Source organism: Bos indicus, chromosome 21 (genome assembly GCF_029378745.1).
Source record: "Bos indicus isolate NIAB-ARS_2022 breed Sahiwal x Tharparkar chromosome 21, NIAB-ARS_B.indTharparkar_mat_pri_1.0, whole genome shotgun sequence".
In the NCBI taxonomy this organism is placed as follows: Eukaryota; Metazoa; Chordata; class Mammalia; order Artiodactyla; family Bovidae; genus Bos; species Bos indicus.
In genome coordinates this window covers 70,187,112-70,206,799 of record NC_091780.1, presented here as the reverse complement: position 1 = coordinate 70,206,799, position 19,688 = coordinate 70,187,112, and the positions used below count along the sequence as shown (strand labels likewise).

Sequence of the window (19,688 nt, the reverse complement as noted above, 5' to 3'; positions counted from 1 at the left end):
CCGTCTGATGAGAGAATGGTGGCCCTGGGCTGCCTGGCCCGGATCTTCATACCCAATTCGTTCAGCTTCTCCTGGAAGTTGAACAACAGCACAGTCAGCAGCGAGAGATTCTGGACCTTCCCCACAGTCCTGAGGGACGGCTTGTGGTCGGCCTCCTCTCAGGTGGCCCTGTCCTCCTCGAGCGCCTTTCAAGGGCCGGATGACTACCTGGTGTGCGAAGTCCAGCACCCCAAGGGAGGAAAGACCCTCGGCCCCGTGAGGGTGGGCCCCAGAGGTGAGCCAGGCTCCACCCATGGCCGGGGTGGGGGCATGGCCAGGGGAGCCCACCCCCGCCCTTCCTGTCCACCTTGCAGCCCCTCCCCCAGGGCACAGCGCATTCTGACCCTCACCTGCTCCCTGCTCCTCTGGTTTCAGCATCGACTCCAACCCCGACCACTTCAGTGCCTTCTCTGATATCCGGGTCAGAGGGCTCCAACAAGGCGGTCAGCACGCAGAGCAGCCCAGGTGAGCAGCCCCACCCACGCACACCTGTCTGCCCGTCCCTCCGCTGCCCCTTCAGGCCGCCCTCGAAGACTTCTCTGTTGAGTCCTTAAGTCACACCTTGAGCCAGGAAGTCACACCTGAACTCAGGGGCACCGACTGTGGGCCAGGCCTGGGCTCGGCACTGGCAGATGCCACCTCAGGCCCCTGTGTGGCCCTCAGCCCCTCGTGAACGGGTGAGGTGCCCAGATCACACTGGGAGGCGCATGGTGAGAGGGAGGCCCACAGGCCAGCTCTGGACTCCCCTGGTCCAGCCCACACATGGAACTGAGTGTGGAGCTGAGACCCTCACAGACACTGTGCCGCCTGCCAGGCTGCCCTCCCCTCGACCTGCACCTGGCTCCAGCTTCTCTGAGTGCCGGGCACCCAGCTGGGGCCCAGAGTCACCCCTCACCCTGGACGCACCCCTGGCCCAGACCAGGAGCTGCTGGAGGGAGCTGGGCAGTTCCTTCACCGGCCTCCAGGCCACTGGCGACCCTCCAAGAGGGGACCCTGGCTGTGATGTCTCCCTGGGCGGCCCCCCACCCAGCCTGTGGGCCATGATGCCCACAGTCCAAGGCAGAATCTGCCACTGATGTGCAGGACCCTTGGGTGTGGGGTGACCTGGTCAGGCACACAGGGTGGGCCGAGTCAGGAGAGAGGTGGGCCCTGCAGATTACAGGGTCACCTCGGGGTCGGGGGGCGCTGCGCACAGCCCAGCCCTCCCCGAGCATCAGTGGTCAGCCCTGACCAGACTGCTGCAGCCACGCCGCCCACCCAGCAGCCTTGGGGAGAAGCCGCGTTATGCTCGCGAGCTGGGGCTCCAGGGGGTGGGTCCCCGGGGGAAGGAGGTGGCCGGGGTGCCGCAGGGCCCGTGGCTGCCCTCACCATGTTCTCTCTGTGGGGGCTGAGGTCCGCAAGCACAGGCTGCGCCCTCCTGCTCCGGGGCTGGACTGCCCTCCCATGGGGACTGACCCTCCTGGGGCCCAAGGCCTGCTGACTGTATGAGCCCAGCCCTCCCCTCAGGGCATGGCCCCTGACCCAGACACGGTGCAGCTCGAGCACAGCCTGAAGGCCAGATGAATCCTGAAGCCAGATCCCTGCAGCGGGGCTGGCCTGCCCAGCTTAGAGGGATGAATAGGACAGAAGTCCTGTGTAGTGGCAGCACAGCCTCAAATATCTGCTCTCTGGGCCTTTATAGAAAAAGTTGGCTGACCCCTGGCTGTCAGAGACCCGTGGCCAGTCCTCACGAGTCCTTTTCGTCGTAAGCTGTCCTGGCGATGGTCATGAGGGCGGCCCCCAGGCACTTAGCATAGATACTCGCAACCAGCAAGCGGGCAGCCAGGGTCCCACTGGGACCGGAGCAGAGCCGCAGACACTGGTGGAGGAGACCCCCAGACGACGGCCACCCCTGGGGCTGAGGATGTGGGGATCTTCAGCCCCCGCTATCTGTGGCACCCGGAGGAGATCCTGACTCCCCCCACTCTCCACAGCGCCGGCCACCAGCCACAGACAGACAGAAGCCCGGACACTGGCATGTCCAAAGGACCCCTGCAGAGGTCAGTCCCTGGGGACAGAGGGGGAGAAAGGTGGAGTGCTTTCGGGGACACCAGAAACAGCCTGCTTGCAAGCAAGACCGCAGCCCAGTGGTGGGCAGACGCCTGCCCTCTGCACTGCTGGAAGCAACAGAGTCCAGGGGTCCCTGGGGAGAGGGCCGGCCTGGGGCCAGGCGGGTGCCGCTGGCCAGCCCTCAACCCCACCGCCCCCCCACCAAGACCCCCACACCTCTCCTCCCCCTCCCTGCAGAGTGTCAGAACCACACCCAGGCCCCCAGCGTCCACCTACTGCCCCCAAAACCCGCAGGGCCTCTGGCTCCTGGACAAGGCCGAGTTCACCTGCCTGGCCATGGGGGAGGCCCCACCGGATGTCCACTTCTCCTGGGAGGTGAACGGGCAGCCCCACAGCGCGGCCTTGGAGGAGGGACCCACCTGGCACATGAACAGCTCCTGGAGCCAGAGCAGCCGCCTGGCCCTGCCCAGGTCCCTGTGGGCCTCAGGCTCCAACGTCACCTGCACACTGAGTGGCCCCGGCCTGCGGTCGCCGGTGACCCTGATGGCTCAGAGAGAACATGGTGAGGGCAGCCACGGGCCCCGCAGCACCCCGGCCACCTCCTTCCCCCGGGGACCCACCCCCTGGAGCCCCAGCTCGAGAGCATAACGCGGCTTCTCCCCGCAGCCGCCTCAGTGCCCGGCAATCTGACCCTCCGCACTGTGACCGCGCCTGGCCCCTTCTCCCCTGCCTGGCTCCTGTGCGAGGTGTCCGGCTTCTCACCCGTGGACATCCTCCTCACGTGGCTGGAGGGCCAGCAAGAAGTGGAGCCTTCCCAGTTTGCCACGGCACACACCACGGCCCAGGCTGGGCACGCCTCATCCCACACCTGGAGTGTCCTGCGTGTCTCCAGCCCCCTGGACCACGTGGGGGCCACCTACACCTGTGTGGTCAGCCACGAGGCCTCCCGGACGCTCCTCAATGGCAGCTGCAGCCTGGACACTGGTGGTGAGTCACACGGGCCTGGGGCTCCATCTGAGCGGCCAGGACACGGGGAGGGGAGTGAGGGGCAGCCCCAGAGGCGCCGGGCAGCGGGGACGCGACCGCTCCATGTTGGGGTCCTGGGGCTCTGGAAGCCCCACAGCTGCCCCGCTGGACCCGGACACACGTCCACACGCTGCACGCAAGTCCAGGAAGGGCGGGAGGTGTTGCCCGCCCCCCAGGACCAAGCAGCCATTTCCCACCAAGATGTGCCCGCCACAGGGCACAAAGCAGGGGCCTGCCCTGGGCTGGGAGTGAGGGCGGCCACCCTCAACAGCTGTCCTCTGGGGGCGTCTGAGGCTCCCCGCTCCCAAGCCGCCCACCCTTCCGGGAGCCCAGTCGGCACCTGGGAGGCCACATATGCCCAGGACGGGGGCTGGAGTTGGGCTCCCAGAGGGGTCTGATTCGCACACACCCACAGCGGCCCCTGACCGTGGGCCTCCTGGAGGAACACAGGGGCAGGCGCCACAGAGGAGGGGGTCTGGGGGCCCAGGGCTCGCCCTCCCCTCTGAGGTGTCCTCCCCCGGCACTCCAGCATGCAGCCCGGCCCCGCGAGACCACGGTGGACACACCAGTCAGGGAGGCACAGGACGTACAGGCCGGCAGGCGTCCAGCCCACCCAGTGGGGGGGCCGGCAGGGAAGGTGTCCGCCGGGGGCCCGAGGCAGTGGGCACTGGGAGAGGAAGGCTAGGCTTGCCCAGGGTCCAGGACCTAGCCTGCAGGCCTGAGCTGCTGTGGGCCCCACACTGAGTGGGGAAGACATGCAGACCACAGCCCAGGCCCCGACACCTCGCGAGAGACGGGCCTCGCATGGTGTGCCCTGAAGGCCACGCAGGGTGCCCGGGGGGCCGCCGCAGCATGCCCACACCCACCCCCGCCACGCGCCCCCCAGCAGGCCCCCCGCCCACACCCCTGCCCCACACACCCCGTAGGGCCTCCTTCTTTAGACCCAGCCTAGCCTCACCCCGGACTGGCCGCCTGACACAGCCCGGGCACTGTGCAGCCTCGAGTCACAGGACACTCTGAACCGGCCTCCCCCAGAGGCTTGACCCAAACCTCCCACTTTCCTGTGGGAGCCAAAGCTACGTCCAGCAGCCAGGGCCACCTCTGTACAGGGCGAGTGGCAGAGGCTGCGGGAGGCCTGGCCAGACCCCAGGGCCCCTGAGGGGCGGGGGGAAAGCCCCGCTCCAGGGGGCCGCAGCCGGCACCAGCCCCGGCCCCAGGGCTGACCAGTCGCCGGGCCTTCCCTGGCGGGCCCTCCTCCAGACCAGAGGAGGACGGCCAGAGCCGCTCCCTGTAAGGCAGCCTGGGTCTCCACAGCCGGGACGGCAGCTCCTCCTCGCTGGGCCAGCTGCCCCCCACTTCTAGCACTGCTGCCTGAGGGGCCTGCTGCTCTCCTTGAAGGACTTCCACGGCCCCCCAACCCACCCCGTGCACCTGCATCTGAAGGCCACCCCTCCGTCTCGGTTCCAGGCCCAGCCCACCGCCACTGCCCTCTTCTCAAAGGAGGCCACTCGCAGCTCGGCCCAGGCCGGCAGCTGTGGTGGTCATTCTCACAAAGTAGCAGCTGGAAGGCTCCCCCGGGGGCCCCTGGCCTCTGCTTCCTGGTCCTGCTCTGGGGCCCCAGGCTCCTCAACCACGGGCCGCATCTCCGGAAAGCCTGCGTCAGCCCGGCCCCCCAGACTGCAGCCGGGGCCCTCTGCCCTCTGTCATCACAGAAGCCAAGACACCCGCCCAAGTCCTGCGCCCCTCGAATCGGCCCCTTCTGTCCGAAGACCCCACCCCAGTCCTCCTGTCCCTGCCGGTCTCACGGCCCAGGGCTTTCCCCTTCAGCCCACCCTCCTCTCAGCTGCCAAGGTGACCTTCAAACACCCATCAAAGTTCTGCTTCCACGTAGGATGTAGAAGCTAGTAGGTCAGCCACTCATGTGGTAACAAAAGGTCAATGCCAAATAAACCATAAAAATCATGTTTATTTAAAGTCTCAGACGAGCCGAGGACTCAGTGTCCAACAGGCCCAAATTCCTAGGTCAGAAGAGGCTGCTGGCAGGTATCCTTATCCTCAACACAGGCGGACAGAGGCCGGGGCATCCGTAAGACGAGAGGGACGTGACGGAACCAGCCAGGGTTTAGTTCCCACACAGGCTGGCCCAGGGTGTGGGTACAGGCTAGCCCCCGAAAAATCCCCTGGGCCCATGACCCTCCACCCAGGGATTCTGCTGTGAGCAGCCCCTGAGAGCAGGTGGGGCCACAGCAGGAGAGGTCCAGGCTCAGAGCCTTTCCCGCCAGGAGGACGGGCCTCACCCCACTCCCACGCCAGGAGCCAGTAGCCAAGGAACCCGCCACCCAGCCCAACTCAACTCCTGGTGAAAACACAGCTCCTCACCCTCCCTGCCCGACAGAGGAGAGTGCGCTCACTCCACAGAAAGTATACACGGGTCATCAACTTCACGCTCACTTTCTGTCTGTGCACCATGGCCGGCGTGCAATCAAAATTCCCTCGGCGTGCAAAGAAGCAGAAAACCTTCACCGTAGTCAGTATGAAAACAGCAAATAAAGGTAGACCGCGGGTGACCCAGACCTTGTGCTGAAAACAATTGCAGTCATGCTCTCGGCTTAAGCTGTGTGGGTGGCTCCTGTTGCCTTGAGAAAAACGTCCGGCCCCACAGTTTCACGGGCTCTTCCCAAAGGGCTGCCCCAGCAGAGACAGGTGAAGGGGCGTGACCTTTCTCGCCTGCAGTTCTTCTCAACGTGGCTTCTCAACCCGAGCTCTTTCCCGCCTTCTCACCCCGGCAGCTCCTGCCTGTCATTCACAGGAGCTCTCCTGTGCGTCTGAGAAGACCTCCCTGACCTCCATGGCTGGGCCATAGGGCAGCGGGGACCCCTGGCCTTTTCCAGAACGGAGCGCATCCAGGGGGTCCTGTCATCGCATTTAGCCGCCTCACCGGCCCCCAGACCACTCACCCCTGCATTCCATGTGTCTAGGACAGGTTCCTTCAGGTTCTCCATGGCAAAGGGCTGCTGCCTTTGAAAAATTTTCCAATGAATCATGGATCCATACCATTGCAGAACACAATATGAACTCATTAGCGGAAAACTGAGACAAACGGAAACCACGATGCATCGCTGTTTCATCATTAGATCCCACGGAGGGCGAGCACAGTCTCCATGCTTACTTCCTGTGCCCTGACCAGTGGTTCGTGGACGGCAGCCCTGCAGAGCCCACCTCCCACACCTCTGGTCAGGCTCAAGGCGGACCCCCAGGGAATGAATGCTCATGGAAAGAGGGACTAGGAAGTCCGGGCCGGGTGATGGGTCCCGGGACTTAGCACTTCCTCCCTGCCCCGGGCCCTCCCACTGGACTGGAGCGCGGCTCCACACGAGGGTTCTGAGCTGGCCGGCCCATCCTGCCCCGGGCCCCACCCCAGGTGCAGCAAGACTGACTTCTGATGCACAGACTGGGCCCTGGCTTAAAGCCTCTAGTTCCCAGCATCAGCCTGCCCTGGCCTCCTGTGCGACACCTCAGCCAGCTCCCCGCTGCAGTACGCAAGGCTCCCGTCCACTCTCCCGACTCAGGGCCCTCGTGACGCCGTTCCTCCTGCTGGGACACCGGCCCGGTCTCACCTTTCACCCTCACACAGCAGCTGCTTCTACGAGAGGCTGTCGCTGCAGCCTGCAGGGTGGGGCCTGAGGATCCACATCGGCATCAGGGCTGCCCACCTGCTGCCCGCACTCATGCTGGCATGAAGGCCGGCTTCAGGCCATCTGCCCCACTGTGCTTGTGCCCCATCCAGCTCTGTGCCCCGTCGGGCCCTGTGACCCCGCTGTGCCCCATCCGTGCCCCACAGGGAGAAGGTTGTTCACATGGGGCCCCAATGCCAGTGGTGCCGTGTGGGGGACTGTGGCCGTGCCCCACAGGCAGATCTTGTGGTCAGCAACCTGCCGTGTGCTGGGGTGGGCGTGGGTCAGCCCTCAGCAGCGCCCACTCCCTCACAGGTCTGGCCACCTGGCCACCGTGGAGCCAGGACGAGAGCAGCGACGACGGCACGGATGTGGAGGATGCCAGCCCACTCTGGCTCACCTTCCTGGCCCTCTTCCTCGTCACTGTGGTCTACGGCGGCTTTGTCACCTTCATCAAGGCAGGTGGCCCGGGCAGGTGGGGCCCTATGTCCAGAGCCAGGGCCCCTAGGGTTGGCCAGGGTTTCTGAGGGAGCCACCCACTCAGCCCTGGATAGGACAGCGGTAGGACCTGCTTCCCAGGGCCACGGGGAGGTGGGGTCCCCAGCTCGGCTGACCAGGGGCCCTGGGCCTCGGAGCCCCGGCCCCTTCCTGACCCCGGGGCTCTTGCTGCAGGTGAAGTAGCCCTGGACAGCAGACGCCGGCTGCACACGGACAGAACCTGGCCTCCACCTCGCCTGCTGCTCCAGAGGGCAGAGGAGCCCACGCTGGACCCCACCCTGCGCACAGAGGCCGTGGAGCCCCACACTCGGTCCACCACAGAGCCCAGCCCCCAGACCAAGAGGAGGGCATCATGGTGCAGACAGGGGGCCCCCGGCTGGCCCTGCAGCCCCAGAATCGGTAGTCTTGGCTGCATCCACCCCCCTCTCCCCGCCCACCGTCTGCCGCATAAAGAGCTTTGGTCCTTCCTCCTGCCTCCCATTTCTGTGCCCCAGCCCTCAGATCTTCCAGGTGAGAGCGCCCAGGAGGCCGAGGGCAAACACCCGAGCGGGTCCACCCACACAGGAGAGGCGGGCAGGATCAGGCACACAGCAGGGGGCTGCCTCGGGAGGAAGATGCCGAGCCGACTGCGCTGAAGGGACTGGGCACACCAGATGCGTGTGTCCACACCTGCACACACGGGTGCACACACAGGCAGCCCTCACACATAAGCATGTGTGCACCTACAGGTGTACCACACCCTGCACACACAAGCACACCCACACGCGTGCAGACACACAAACGCGGGGCATATGCCTGTGGGCACGCATGCGGAGGTCTGCATCCACACATACGCACACACGTGGACTCACACTCAGAGACGTGAAAGCACATGTGCCCACGCACCACTCAGGTGTGCGCACGCTCACACACACACAGGAGAGGGCCCTAAGTGGGGGGAGCGGGAGAGGCTGGGCACACAGAGCCCCCATCAGACGGCAAGAGGCACCCCTCACTGCCGGTGCCAGCCGGCAAAGTCGATCAGATCCCGAGAACGTGCACGGCGGGGCTGAGAAACAAAACTAAAGCAAGAGAAATCTACAACAAAGATGGGGTCGAGAGGTTCAGACACGTCTCCACGAAGGGACGCAGTCTGACACCAACTTTATTCAGCATCTCATATTTATACAGAAGAACGTGAGAAAGACAAGACAGTTAACATTTTCTTTGTTTGACCTATACATCTTACAAACAGTCACAAGAAATCTTGAGAGCATGGGAATGGCACCCTGTTATTATTTCTTACACCAGATAACATTTCTCTGTGCGTGAGAAGTTTGCACAGTTTTCCAGGTGCCTGCAGGAAATAAGCGCCTAATCTCTGGGGTGGCGGGACAGAGAGCTATGTTTGCAAGCAAACCCTCAAGGACTGAGGCAGCTCCCAGAGCTGTGTCCTTCGGACAAAGGACCCCGTTCTCACGGGCAGCTCCCCGCATCTCCCCCTTTCTTTTTATATAGGCGTACGCTTATGTTCCTTTAACCGCAGACCATTTCCATAGATGGAAGCCTTGATCATCCATAGATCATCAATCAGTTTTTTAATTAAACAAGGTGCAAGAAGTAAAACAGTTAAAATTATTAAGAATAGTCGTCCTATGGCTGCTCCCAAGTACCAAATACTATTGACAGTAGGTACATGTCGAAAAAGTTCTTTAACAAAAGACTCAGCTCTTTTTGCAACATCCAGATCAGGTCTGGGCGCATTTTCAATGTTCATTATTTCCTGATGCAGATGCAGCAAATCCAAGGAAATATTTTCATTATGCCAAATATCTTCTAAATGAGCCTTCACCTTGTCCCGAGCAGTTATACTACCATTATATTTTTGGCGGGTAACACAGATCCATCGAAAATCGGCATGACATTGTACCCGTAATCTCAACTTTATACTTTGAACCTCTTCACCTAAAAATTTTACAACATCATAAAGGGCATTCAATCGACCCTCTAGCTTTTTGTCAATATCTTCTTGAGTCCCCAGGGTAACGGATACATTTTGTGCCAGATTATTAACAAAAGTTGCAGTTTTCACTGATTGTGCCAGGGTCAGGGCTTCAGTAATTGAGGAAGCAATAAGGGTTACCAAAGCTAGAAATCCCAGAATTATTAACCCTATTCCCCTACGATAATGCATTAAAGCACCCTCTACTTCTCTCCAAAGTTCAAGTCCTCTTTCATCATACCAAGATCCATTGATCTTTACAGGAACCATAACAAAAGCAGGCTGTCTTAAGACTAGAACCTTAGTTTGATTAGTAATTCCCCTAACACAGTTAGTCAAAGTACAATTGTTACAAGTTACATTATAATTTTGTAACCCAGGTTGTATTTTTACAGATCCTACTAGCAAAGCATAAGGGTGAGGCACACATGCACGAGGTACCTCATGGTGAGATTCCATAAATAACCGTGTCTCACTTTCGATCCCACCTGAAGGTAGGAACCCTCACATCCAAGGGCGGCAGCTAGTTTCCAGATTTCTGTTTGGAACACTTCAGAGCCGCCCAAGTTCCAAATATGGGATGCAAAGTTTCTATGGTCCTGAGCTCCAGGGTTTCGGGCCGAGTCTGGAGACCAGTCCCACAATGACTCATTTGTCCCAAATATGTTACACACCGTAGCAGTTCCATCTCAACACAGTTTCCATGGTGCAGCAGTGACTCTTCCCCTTGTTCCAAAGTCGCAGAAAGGGATATCTAAAGGACCAGTTCCATCACGACGTTGAGGAATTCCAGACTCTTTCGTTACTCCAGGATTATATAGGCTCCAACCATTGTCATAATCAGCATATCCGGACTCCCCAACAAAAAGACATCCTGTTGAATTAAAATATCTAGACAGACAAATAGGTAAACGATCAAACACTCCATGACAAGAGAAATTAACTTGATTAGGAATAATATGTTTATCTGAAAAACCCCCCGAAGCCACAGTATCGTTAGTGTATACGGGAATGGACCGACCCTCCCAGCCCACCGGTTGGAGAAGGGGAGGGTCGGGAAAACAAGCCCAGTAAGCACTTGAATATTCTTCAGAATGTGCAGTATTAATCTGATTTTAGATAATTAATAAGGTTATCAGGAAGCTTAAAGGCGATATCGGATCACCCTGTACAGCAACACGATTCTGTGCCTCTCACATCAATGCCTGAAGTTGTTGCCGAGATGGTAATTCATCATGCTCTTGAATCGTCAATCTCCTCATCTGGTTTACTAGAGATCGTCTCCGCAGTGCGTACCAACCTTTCCGGCAGCCAGCGCAGCGCTTCGGCATCCTGTGGGAAAACACAAACATGCCCTCGTCCCCAGATTAGTACAGGATCTGGTCCATACCATTTTCCCACAAGTGGGTCTTTCCAAAAGACTTTAGGTCTTATTGTTTGTGCATCAAAGTTCCAAAATCGCTGTGCTGCTGAACGGCCACTTATATCCAATTGTAAAAAATTTAGAACAAATAAAGCATGGTTTAGAGAGTTGGAGGGGGTATTGGAATACAATTCCCCATTCTTTAGTTTTTGCAATTGATGTTTGAGAGTTTGATGTGCCCGTTCAATAATTCCTTGACCTTGAGGATTATAAGGGATACCTGTTTTATGTGAGATAGACAATTGTGTACAAAATAGTTGAAAATTTTTTCCAGTGTATCCTGGACCATTGTCTGTTTTTATGGTCTTAGGGGTTCCCATAACAGCAAAACATTTAATGCAATGAGCTATACAATGTTTGCTAGCTTCTCCAGATCATAGAGAGGCATGTAAAAAGCCAGAGAAAGTGTCAATAGTAACATGAACAAATTTTGTTTACCACATTCAGGAATATGAGTAACATCCATTTGCCATATATCATTTGGCAACAATCCTCGGGGATTAACTCCATAATGAGGGACACTAAAAAATTGAGGACATGTTTGACATTGCTTAACAATCTGTCTGGCAGCTTCTCGAGTAATGCCAAATTGAAGTCTTAAGCTATGGCTGTTTTGATGGTGTAAGCTGTGGGAAGTTTTTGCCATTTGTTCCAATGAAGGAAACATCATACGTGTAGCTTCGTCAGCCAAAGCATTGCCTCGTGCTAAAGGTCCAGGAAGCCCCGAGTGAGCACGAATATGACCGAAATAGCATTTATTAACTCTGGAGCAAATTAAATGTTGTATATCACGAAAAAGAGTTTGGATAGTAGAATTCAGGGTACCAATAAATGGAACAGTCTCAATAGTGTTTAAGGCTCTTATGATATATTGACTGTCAGAATATAAATTAAATGGAGCAGAAATTTGTAATAGAGCCTGAAAAACGGCAAATAGTTCTACTTCTTGAGCTGACTTATAATTAGTACGCCAGGTGGTGGTATTGTCTTGTATAATCAAACTAGCTATTCCATTAGAAGAGCCATCAGTAAATACAGTTAGGGCGTCAGCAAGGGGCTGAGAAACAACGATTTTTGGGAAGAGAAATTGGTGATAGTGAGCAAATTGAAAAATTTTATCTGAAGGATAATGATTATCAAGCCGTCCACTAAAACCAGCTAAGGCAATAACCCAATTGTCGCTAAACTGAAACAGCCAGTCCTGCTGAGTTTTAGAAAATGGAACACATATAAAATGTGGGTCTCTTCCTAGATATACAGTGGATTCTGACCACCCAAGAGCTATTAGGGCAGCAACCAAATCATAATAGGGGGTTAGTACCCGAGAGGGAGAGGCAGGCAAGTGAAGCCATCTTAAAGGCAATCCTTGGAATAAGACTGCTGTAGGAGCATGTTTAGTAGGAAGAATATATAAACCCCATTCTTGAGTATAGTCATAATGAGTAGCTTGTTGTTTAGACAGGGCCTGTTCAACTTTATCTAAGGCTTGCCTTCCCTCCAGAGTCAGAGTTCGGGGGGAAGTTGGATCAGGATCACCCTTCAGAATATCAAAAAGAGGCTTCATTTCCCCTGTAGTTAGCTTCAAGTAAGGTCTTATCCAATTAATATCTCCTAACAGTTTTTGAAAATCATTCAAAGTAACCAGGTTATCTTTACGAATCTCTATCTTCTGAGCTCGAAACCATTCCTTTTCCAGAAAAAAAACCCAAATAAGAATAGGGGGGGAAGCGCTGCACCTTTTCTGCTGCGATAATCAAACCATAATCCCGTAATGCAGTTTGCATATAAGCGAATGCTGTCAATAGCAACTCCTCATCTTGATAAGCCAAAAGAATATCATCCATATAATGAATAATATATACTTGGGAGTACAAGGACCTAGTGGTTTTTAAAGCTTGAGCAACAAATTTCTGACAGAGAGGAGGACTATTAGCCATTCCCTGAGGTAAAACTTGCTACTGATATCTTTTCATAGGTTCCTTATAATTTGTAGAAGGGACACTAAAAGCAAATCTTTGAGTCATTAGTGGCAAGGGGAATAGTATAACAGCAGTCTTTTAAGTCAATAATAATTTTGTAAGTATTTTTTGGAATGGCCATGGGGTAGGCAACCCCGGCTGAAGGGGGCCCATCAATTCCATTGTTTCATTAACCTTTCGTAAATCTTGTAATAGCCTCCATTTACCTGTTTTCTTTTTAATAAAAAAAATAGGTGAATTCCAAGGTGAATTTGAGGGGGTAATATGGCCGAGAGCAAGCTGTTCCTGCACAAGCTGATTGGCGGCCGTGATCTTTTCTGCTGATAGGGGCCACTGATCAACCCATACTGGATCGTCAGACTTCCATGTTATCGGATCAGCATGGATTGCAGGACGATCAATGACCCCTCCTAAAAACATCCTATACCTTTTCTATCATTCTTAACTGCAGGGATCAGGGGTTGTAAAGGCCCTTGTGAATTTATCCCCAACCCCTGATGGGGTAAAAGGCCTTGGTCTAATAATTGATTCCTAATCTTTTTATCTGGACTATAAAGATATACCCCCATATTCATCATGACATCTCTCCCCCATAGATTAACCGGTAGTTCTGGCAAAACATAAGGTTGAAAATGTCCTTCATGTCCTTCTTCGTCCCTCCATTTTAAAAAGGTTGAACTCTGTTCTGGGTTGTGTGATTGCCCAATGCCTTGCAAAGTAGAAATTACAACCTGCTTAGGCCATTCATCAGGCCAATGTTTTTGAGATATGACGGAAGCATCTGCACCAGTATCCAAAATACCTTTAAAAGGCTTTTCTTGAATATACAGTAGAAGCTCAGGGCACTGCTTATTAATGGCCTGAGACCCGAAACCTCGGGATCCTCGTTCTTGCCTAATGGCTTTTCCAACTGGAATTATAGGAAGTAGAATTAATTGAGCAACACGTTGACCAGATTGTATTACTGTTATGCCCTGTGGTGAATGGGCCATAATTTTTATTTCACCCATATAATCAGAGTCTATGACTTCAGGGGCTACTAATAAACCTTTCATCGTAGTACTGCTTCTCCCCAATAGGAGGCCCACAGTGTTCTTCGGAAAAGGGCCAAAAATTCCAGTTGGCAAAGCCTGCATGCCCATTTCTGGAGTTAATACTGTGTAGGTGGAGGAACTGAGGTCCAATCCTGCACTCCCTGCAGTTGCTCTGAACAACTCGGCAACAGTTCTGCGTTTTGGCCCTGAAGCGTCTCCAATGTGGTCAGATTTTGCATCGCCCCATAACATTGTTTCGGGGCCTGGGGCTGGCCCCTCACCCAGTTTCCCCAGACTGGAGGAAGTGGCTTTCCCTGTAAGTCAGTTTTAGAAGGGCAATCCTTCGCCCAGTGTTTGCCTTTCTTTCTCCTAGGACAAATGTTAGGGGCTTGAGCAGGTCTCTGGGCCCGCTTCTGCGGGCAGTGGGCGGCCTGATGGCCCATCTGGCCACAAGAGAAGCAGCTCCCTGGCGAGCCAGGGACTCGAGGCCGACCACTAGTTTTATCCCGCTCTTGTTGCTGATACAGTACTTCTTTGACTGTCTTTCCCTGTAATGCCGCGGCCAAAGTTATGCCTTGAACGTACGAAGGGCCGATATTGGCACAAATCTGTACATAATCGGATAAGCCTCCCTTTTTCCTGTAAGGTCTCAGGGCAGCTTGACAAGCCGAATTGGCATTCTCATAAGCAAGCTGTTTAGCCAACACCATCCCCGCCTGCTCATCCCCTATCACTTCACCAACTGCCTCCAGCAGGCGGGCAACAAAATCCTGATATGGCTCATCTGGGCCCTGGCGAATTTTAGATAAATCTTCAGTCTTTTTATCAGAATTTGGAAGTTTTTTCCAAGCTCGTAAAGCCGAAGCACTAATCTGAGGGTAGGCTCCAGGCAAATAATTAAGTTGACTATTAGTGTCTCGATAATCTCCCTCTCCCACCATCATTTCATAAGTGGTATTCAGTCCCTGTCACCGATTAATATCGGCTGTGATCCCACACTGCTCAGCAAACTCAGATTTCCATAGTAAATAATCTCCTCCAGATAGACAAGCTCGAGCAACCTGTTTCCAATCATTAGGTGGCAGGTTTTGATTTCCTAAAGCCTCTATAATAGCCTGCGTAAACGGCGCAGTCGGCCGTATTGTGCACAAGCCATTTTTAACTCTTTAAGTTGCTTAAAGGGCAGTGGTTCATAATACCTCTGCTGTTGAGCATTTTCAAATACTGGATAGATTCCTGAAAACCTGGGAATATGTTCTCCTTCTTCATTAGCTCGCTTAATCGCTTGTTGAAGAGGAGATAATAATATCTCATTTCTAATTTTTTATGTTTTCACCAGGCAAAGAAGCAGGGATAGATATAAGCTCTCGCGGTTCTACGAAAGGCGGAGGTGGATCGAGTCCAGCAAGAACCGAGGGAGGATATGCTGGAGGCTCAGGCTGGCTGGAGTGGGAGTCTCCCTGTGCATCCTTTTTTACTGCTATAACAATCTTCTGAATTAAATTCTCCAGCTGTTTTTCGGAAAGCCCTGAATGCTTTAATTCCCCTTTTCCCGAGGGGGATTGCATGCTAACCATCATCTCCCAAGGCATATCCTCTCTATGGTACTGAGCCGCTTGTTCATTTAACTCTTCCTGATCATCAGAGCTTAACACATCGTCACTCCCTCCAGCCTTACAAGCTGTTCCCTCAGGCACGGCATAAAGCAGCTCAGGCAGAGGGGCAGAAGGCTCTGCAACTTCGGGTTCTGTGGAATCCCTGAGAGCCGTTTGAATTTTATGTCCTTCATGTTCAGGATCCAGACAGTCTCTTATGAGAGTCCACAAAGAAAAAGCATCCACAGGAACACGATTGGGACCATGTAAGGAATAGTATGTCTGCAATTGTTTTCCTACTTTTTTCCAAGTTTCCAGACTAACTGTTCCTTCCTCTGGAAACCAAGGACAAACCTCTTCTATAAAAAGTAAAAGCTTCTCTAGCTGTAACTTATTTACATGAATTCCCCTACCTTTTAACATAGTTTTCAACATATGTACAAATAACTGGCGGCTATTGCCTTGTCCCATGATTTATTACTCTCGACAGTAACACTCCCTGCCCCTTTACTTTAATTAATTAGGAATTCCTCTTTTCTTACCTCAATCTTGGCGGGCAGCGGCCGTCATCGCGCTCCGATTCCCGAGTCCCTGCTTCGGGCGCCACCTGCCGGAGCCAGCTGGCAAAGTCGATCAGGTCCCGAGAACGTGCACGGCGGGGCTAAGAAAGAAACTAAAGCCAGAGACTACAACAAAGATGGGGTCGAGAGGTTCAGACACGTCTCCACGAAGGGACGCAGTCTGACACCAACTTTATTCAGCATCTCATATTTATACAGAAGAACGTGAGAAAGACAAGACAGTTAACATTTTCTTTGTTTGACCTATACATCTTACAAACAGTCACAAGAAATCTTGAGAGCATGGGAATGGCACCCTGTTATTATTTCTTACACCAGATCACATTTCTCTGTGTGTGAGAAGTTTGCACAGAACTCCAGGTGTCTGCAGTAAATAAGCGCCTAATCTCTGGGGTGGCGGGACAGAGAGCTATGTTTGCAAGCAAACCCTCAAGGACTGAGGCAGCTCCCAGAGCTGTGTCCTTCAGACAAAGGACCCCGTTCTCACGGGCAGCTCCCCGCACCTCACGCCCCTCACGGAGGGCAGGGTGTGGAGGAAAGTGCTGCCTGAAGGGGCTTGGAGAAAACGCTGGCACTGGTCAGCTCCTGGTCACTCCTGGCCCTCCTGCCGCTGTCCAGAGTTCCCGAGGCAGGCGGGTGTGACCCTGGGCCCAGGCAGCCCCCAGGCAGGGAGGCCAGTGTGGCAGACACCCTTCCTCGGTGCTGGCCTCGGGCGAGTCTCGTCTGGCCTTCCCTCTCAGACCAGGAGGAGGGCATCCCATCTCTGGCCAGTCCCAGTTTTGGACACGGTGTCTCACTCCTCTTGTTGGCTCCAGACTCCACGCCATTCATTCCCCTGCTCACTGGTTGGTTCCCCTGCTCTCTGGTTGGGTCTGGTTCTCCCTGCTCACTGGTTGGTTCCCATGCTCTCTGGTTGGGTCTGGTTCTCCCTGCTCACTGGTTAGTTCCCCCTGGTCCTGGGCTTCCCCCTTGGCCCCCATCCGCCCCCCCACCTGGCATATGGCCAGCAGCACCTGTCCACAGCTCCTGCTCGCCTCTCATCCCAGACATGGACCTTACTGCATGTGTCAGGCCTGGAGGTCAGCAACGCATCTCACTCCCAATACACCCAGCACCACAGTTCTAGACAGCAGGCGGACCCGCCCTACGGACACCAGTCCTGATCCCGCAGCCTCCGAGTGGGGGCTGAGCTTGGCTCCTGAGATGGGAGAAGGGCCTGGCACCTTGGCCTGGAGCCATCACCAGGCCCTCACAGGAGCAGCCGGGGGCCTGGCAGAGCAGAAGGCCTGAGAGGCGGACGCAGGACACAAGTCTGCCGACTCTGAGGATGCAGGAGGGGCCATGAGCCGGGTTGCAGCTCTGGCAGGCGGAAGCACCAATGCAGAACCTCCCTGGAGTCTCCGGAGGACAGGCAGCCCTTACCATGCTTGCCAAGACCCAGTGAGACTGTTTGAGACTTGTAGCCTCACTGTGTAGGGAACAAATGTTTGCAGTAATTTGCTGAAGCCACAAAAACAAAGACACCAACTGTCTCTCCAGATCAGCCCTTCCCACCCGAGGCCATTATTGCTCCAGGAGAGGCTGGTGTCCTCCTGCCAAGGCCCCCCCATCCTCCCAGGGCTCAGGTGCAAACCCTGGGAACTGATTCCCTTCCTCGTGGCAGCCCATCCAAGGGGAGTTGCACACCTTGCCCTCTGCCTGTAACCTCCACCAGGAAGCTGAACTTGCCGCCATGGCAGACCTGCTGCCCTCACGGGGGCAGTCGCCATGCCTGTGGGTCCTCAGGGACTTCCTCCGGTCAACCACCCACCCACTGCCCTGTGCCCTCTACAGCCCTCTCATTCCAGCAGGGAGCAGCCCTGTCTCAAGATCTCAGATGAGGCCTCAGCTGGTCCACAGCCAGAAAGGGCCTCACGTTTCATCGGAAATTCGTCTGCAGGTCCTGGGGTTCCTTGCAGTACCCCCTCCCTGCCCCGGCCTCCTGTCCCGCCTCCCCTGCCTGCTCCCTTCCCTGCTGAGCTCTCAGCTCCCGCCCTTCCTGCACATTCTACGGGTCACACACTCATCACACCAGCAGGTTGTCTCTTTATCCCAGAAAGCTAACCCCAAGAGCACAGGGACTCCCGATGCTCCGTGTGAGCAGAGACCGTGTGCAGCAGATGCCAGCAAGTACGCATGGAGAGACAGAGACCAAGGGCGCCCAGCACAGAACAGGCCACAAGGTCCCTGACTGACCAGAGTGTCCCCATAGTGACGGCCCTCCTAGACCGCCCCCTCGCCCACTCTTCCCATCTCAGTGAGTGACCACCTGCCAAGTGGGCCCCAAAGGATACCTCGAAGTTGTCTCCAGAGCTGGGGTGAGGCTGCTCCCGAGCCCACAGCCGGCAGGGTATTTCCAACCCTACATTCGTCTGGCAACCCCCGCTCAAACCCCATCATGGGTTCCTGTTACATCAAAAATGGAATCAGGGCTTCCCTGGTGGCCCTGCAGTCAAGAATCAGCCTTGCTTCAAAGGGGACATGGGCTCAACCCCTGGTCGGGGAACTCATATGCCATGCAGCAACTGATCCCACAGCACAAACAGAAAGTCCGTGGGCTTCAGCAAAGACCCGAGGCAGCAAAATTAATAAAAATAAAACAAGAAAATGAAATCTAAATTTTCACGTCTGGAGCCCCACACTGGCCACGCACCCTGTTCTCAGCCATCCACGCCTGTGGCCCACTTTCCACAGGTGTCCCCACCTCTGGGAGCCCTAGGGACTGCCCGCCCCAGCCTGGACAGCAGGACTGGCAGTTCCAGGACCCGCAGCCCCTGAGGCCTGTGTGAAGGGAGGAAGCAACGTTTGGCCAGAGGGCTGAGGGCCTCAGAGCCTCCAAGGAAGACTCGCCTGTGGGCCCCAAGTGGCCTCTACCCAGGAGCCCTGTGTGGCCTCACGCCGCCCCCCATGGTCCCCAGGCCCACGCTCCTGGCCCCGCCTCCCAGGGGCTCAAGCCCTGGATCCCCAACTGCAGGCCCTGGGAGGCCGGGAGGGCTGATGGCCCCAAGGCCCACAGATGTGACCCCCTGAGCCTGGGGCGCCAGTCTGAGTCAAGGGGTCTGGACTTGAGCTCTTTTCTGTCCAATAAACACTTTCACAGAATGCCTCAAAGCACAGCGTGAAGTGGGCTGTCACCCACAAGCTCCCTGAACCCCTCCTAGCACGGAGCTCCCCTGACCACAGGAAAGCGCACGAGCCGCCTGCCAGCAGACTTCCCCTTTCATCTGCCCAGAGCCTATCTGCAGGAGGCAGGTGCCCCGGGGCCTCCGCGTGGCCAGCCATCTCCTTTCCCGGCATTACCGCAGCCCCAGGCTCCACTCTGCCACGAGCGTGGGGCCATTACCCCCTCACTCCGCAGCCCGCCTGCCTGCACACCCTCCTCCAGGGCCACGAACATCTGTTTCCAGCCGAGGCAGCAAACAGCACCCATCCGCCCTCCCTCACCTAAATCAAGGCCTGACAAGCCTGGTCCCAGGCTGTGGGACTCACTTCCCAGACACCTGCACGGGGTTCAACTGCCTGCCCATCCCTTGGTGTTTGGGGGGAACAGTCTCAGCCAGTCCTGCTCCCCAAGGCTTATGGACCAAGGCCTCCCCAGACCTGGGCATGAGCGTGCCTGCACACTCCAGCCAGGGCCCACGTCCGTTCCTGGCCCACGGCCAGGCCCATGTTGCTGAGTCTATTCTGGATGACTTGTGGTGGGACAAGGCCTCAAAAGAGAGCCTGGAGATGGAAGAGCAAAGAGTCGGGACCCCTGGTCTCACCATCAG

At 55.8% G+C, this 19,688-nt stretch overlaps 2 gene segments (V, D, J or C); both read left to right on the top strand.

Moving 5' to 3' along the window:
* LOC139178304 (immunoglobulin heavy constant delta-like) overlaps positions 1-19,688 on the top strand; it is a 140,044-nt gene continuing 120,356 nt past the window's right edge. Inside the window, 2 exon segments of the C gene segment in view lie at positions 1-274; positions 415-504. Of these exon segments, the coding sequence occupies positions 16-274; positions 415-504 (349 nt within the window).
* On the top strand, positions 1,549-5,077 carry LOC139178371 (immunoglobulin delta heavy chain-like). The segment is given in 6 exon segments: positions 1,549-1,593; positions 1,721-1,783; positions 2,013-2,078; positions 2,326-2,650; positions 2,755-3,075; positions 4,582-5,077. Coding segments are annotated over 6 exon segments (1,251 nt in total).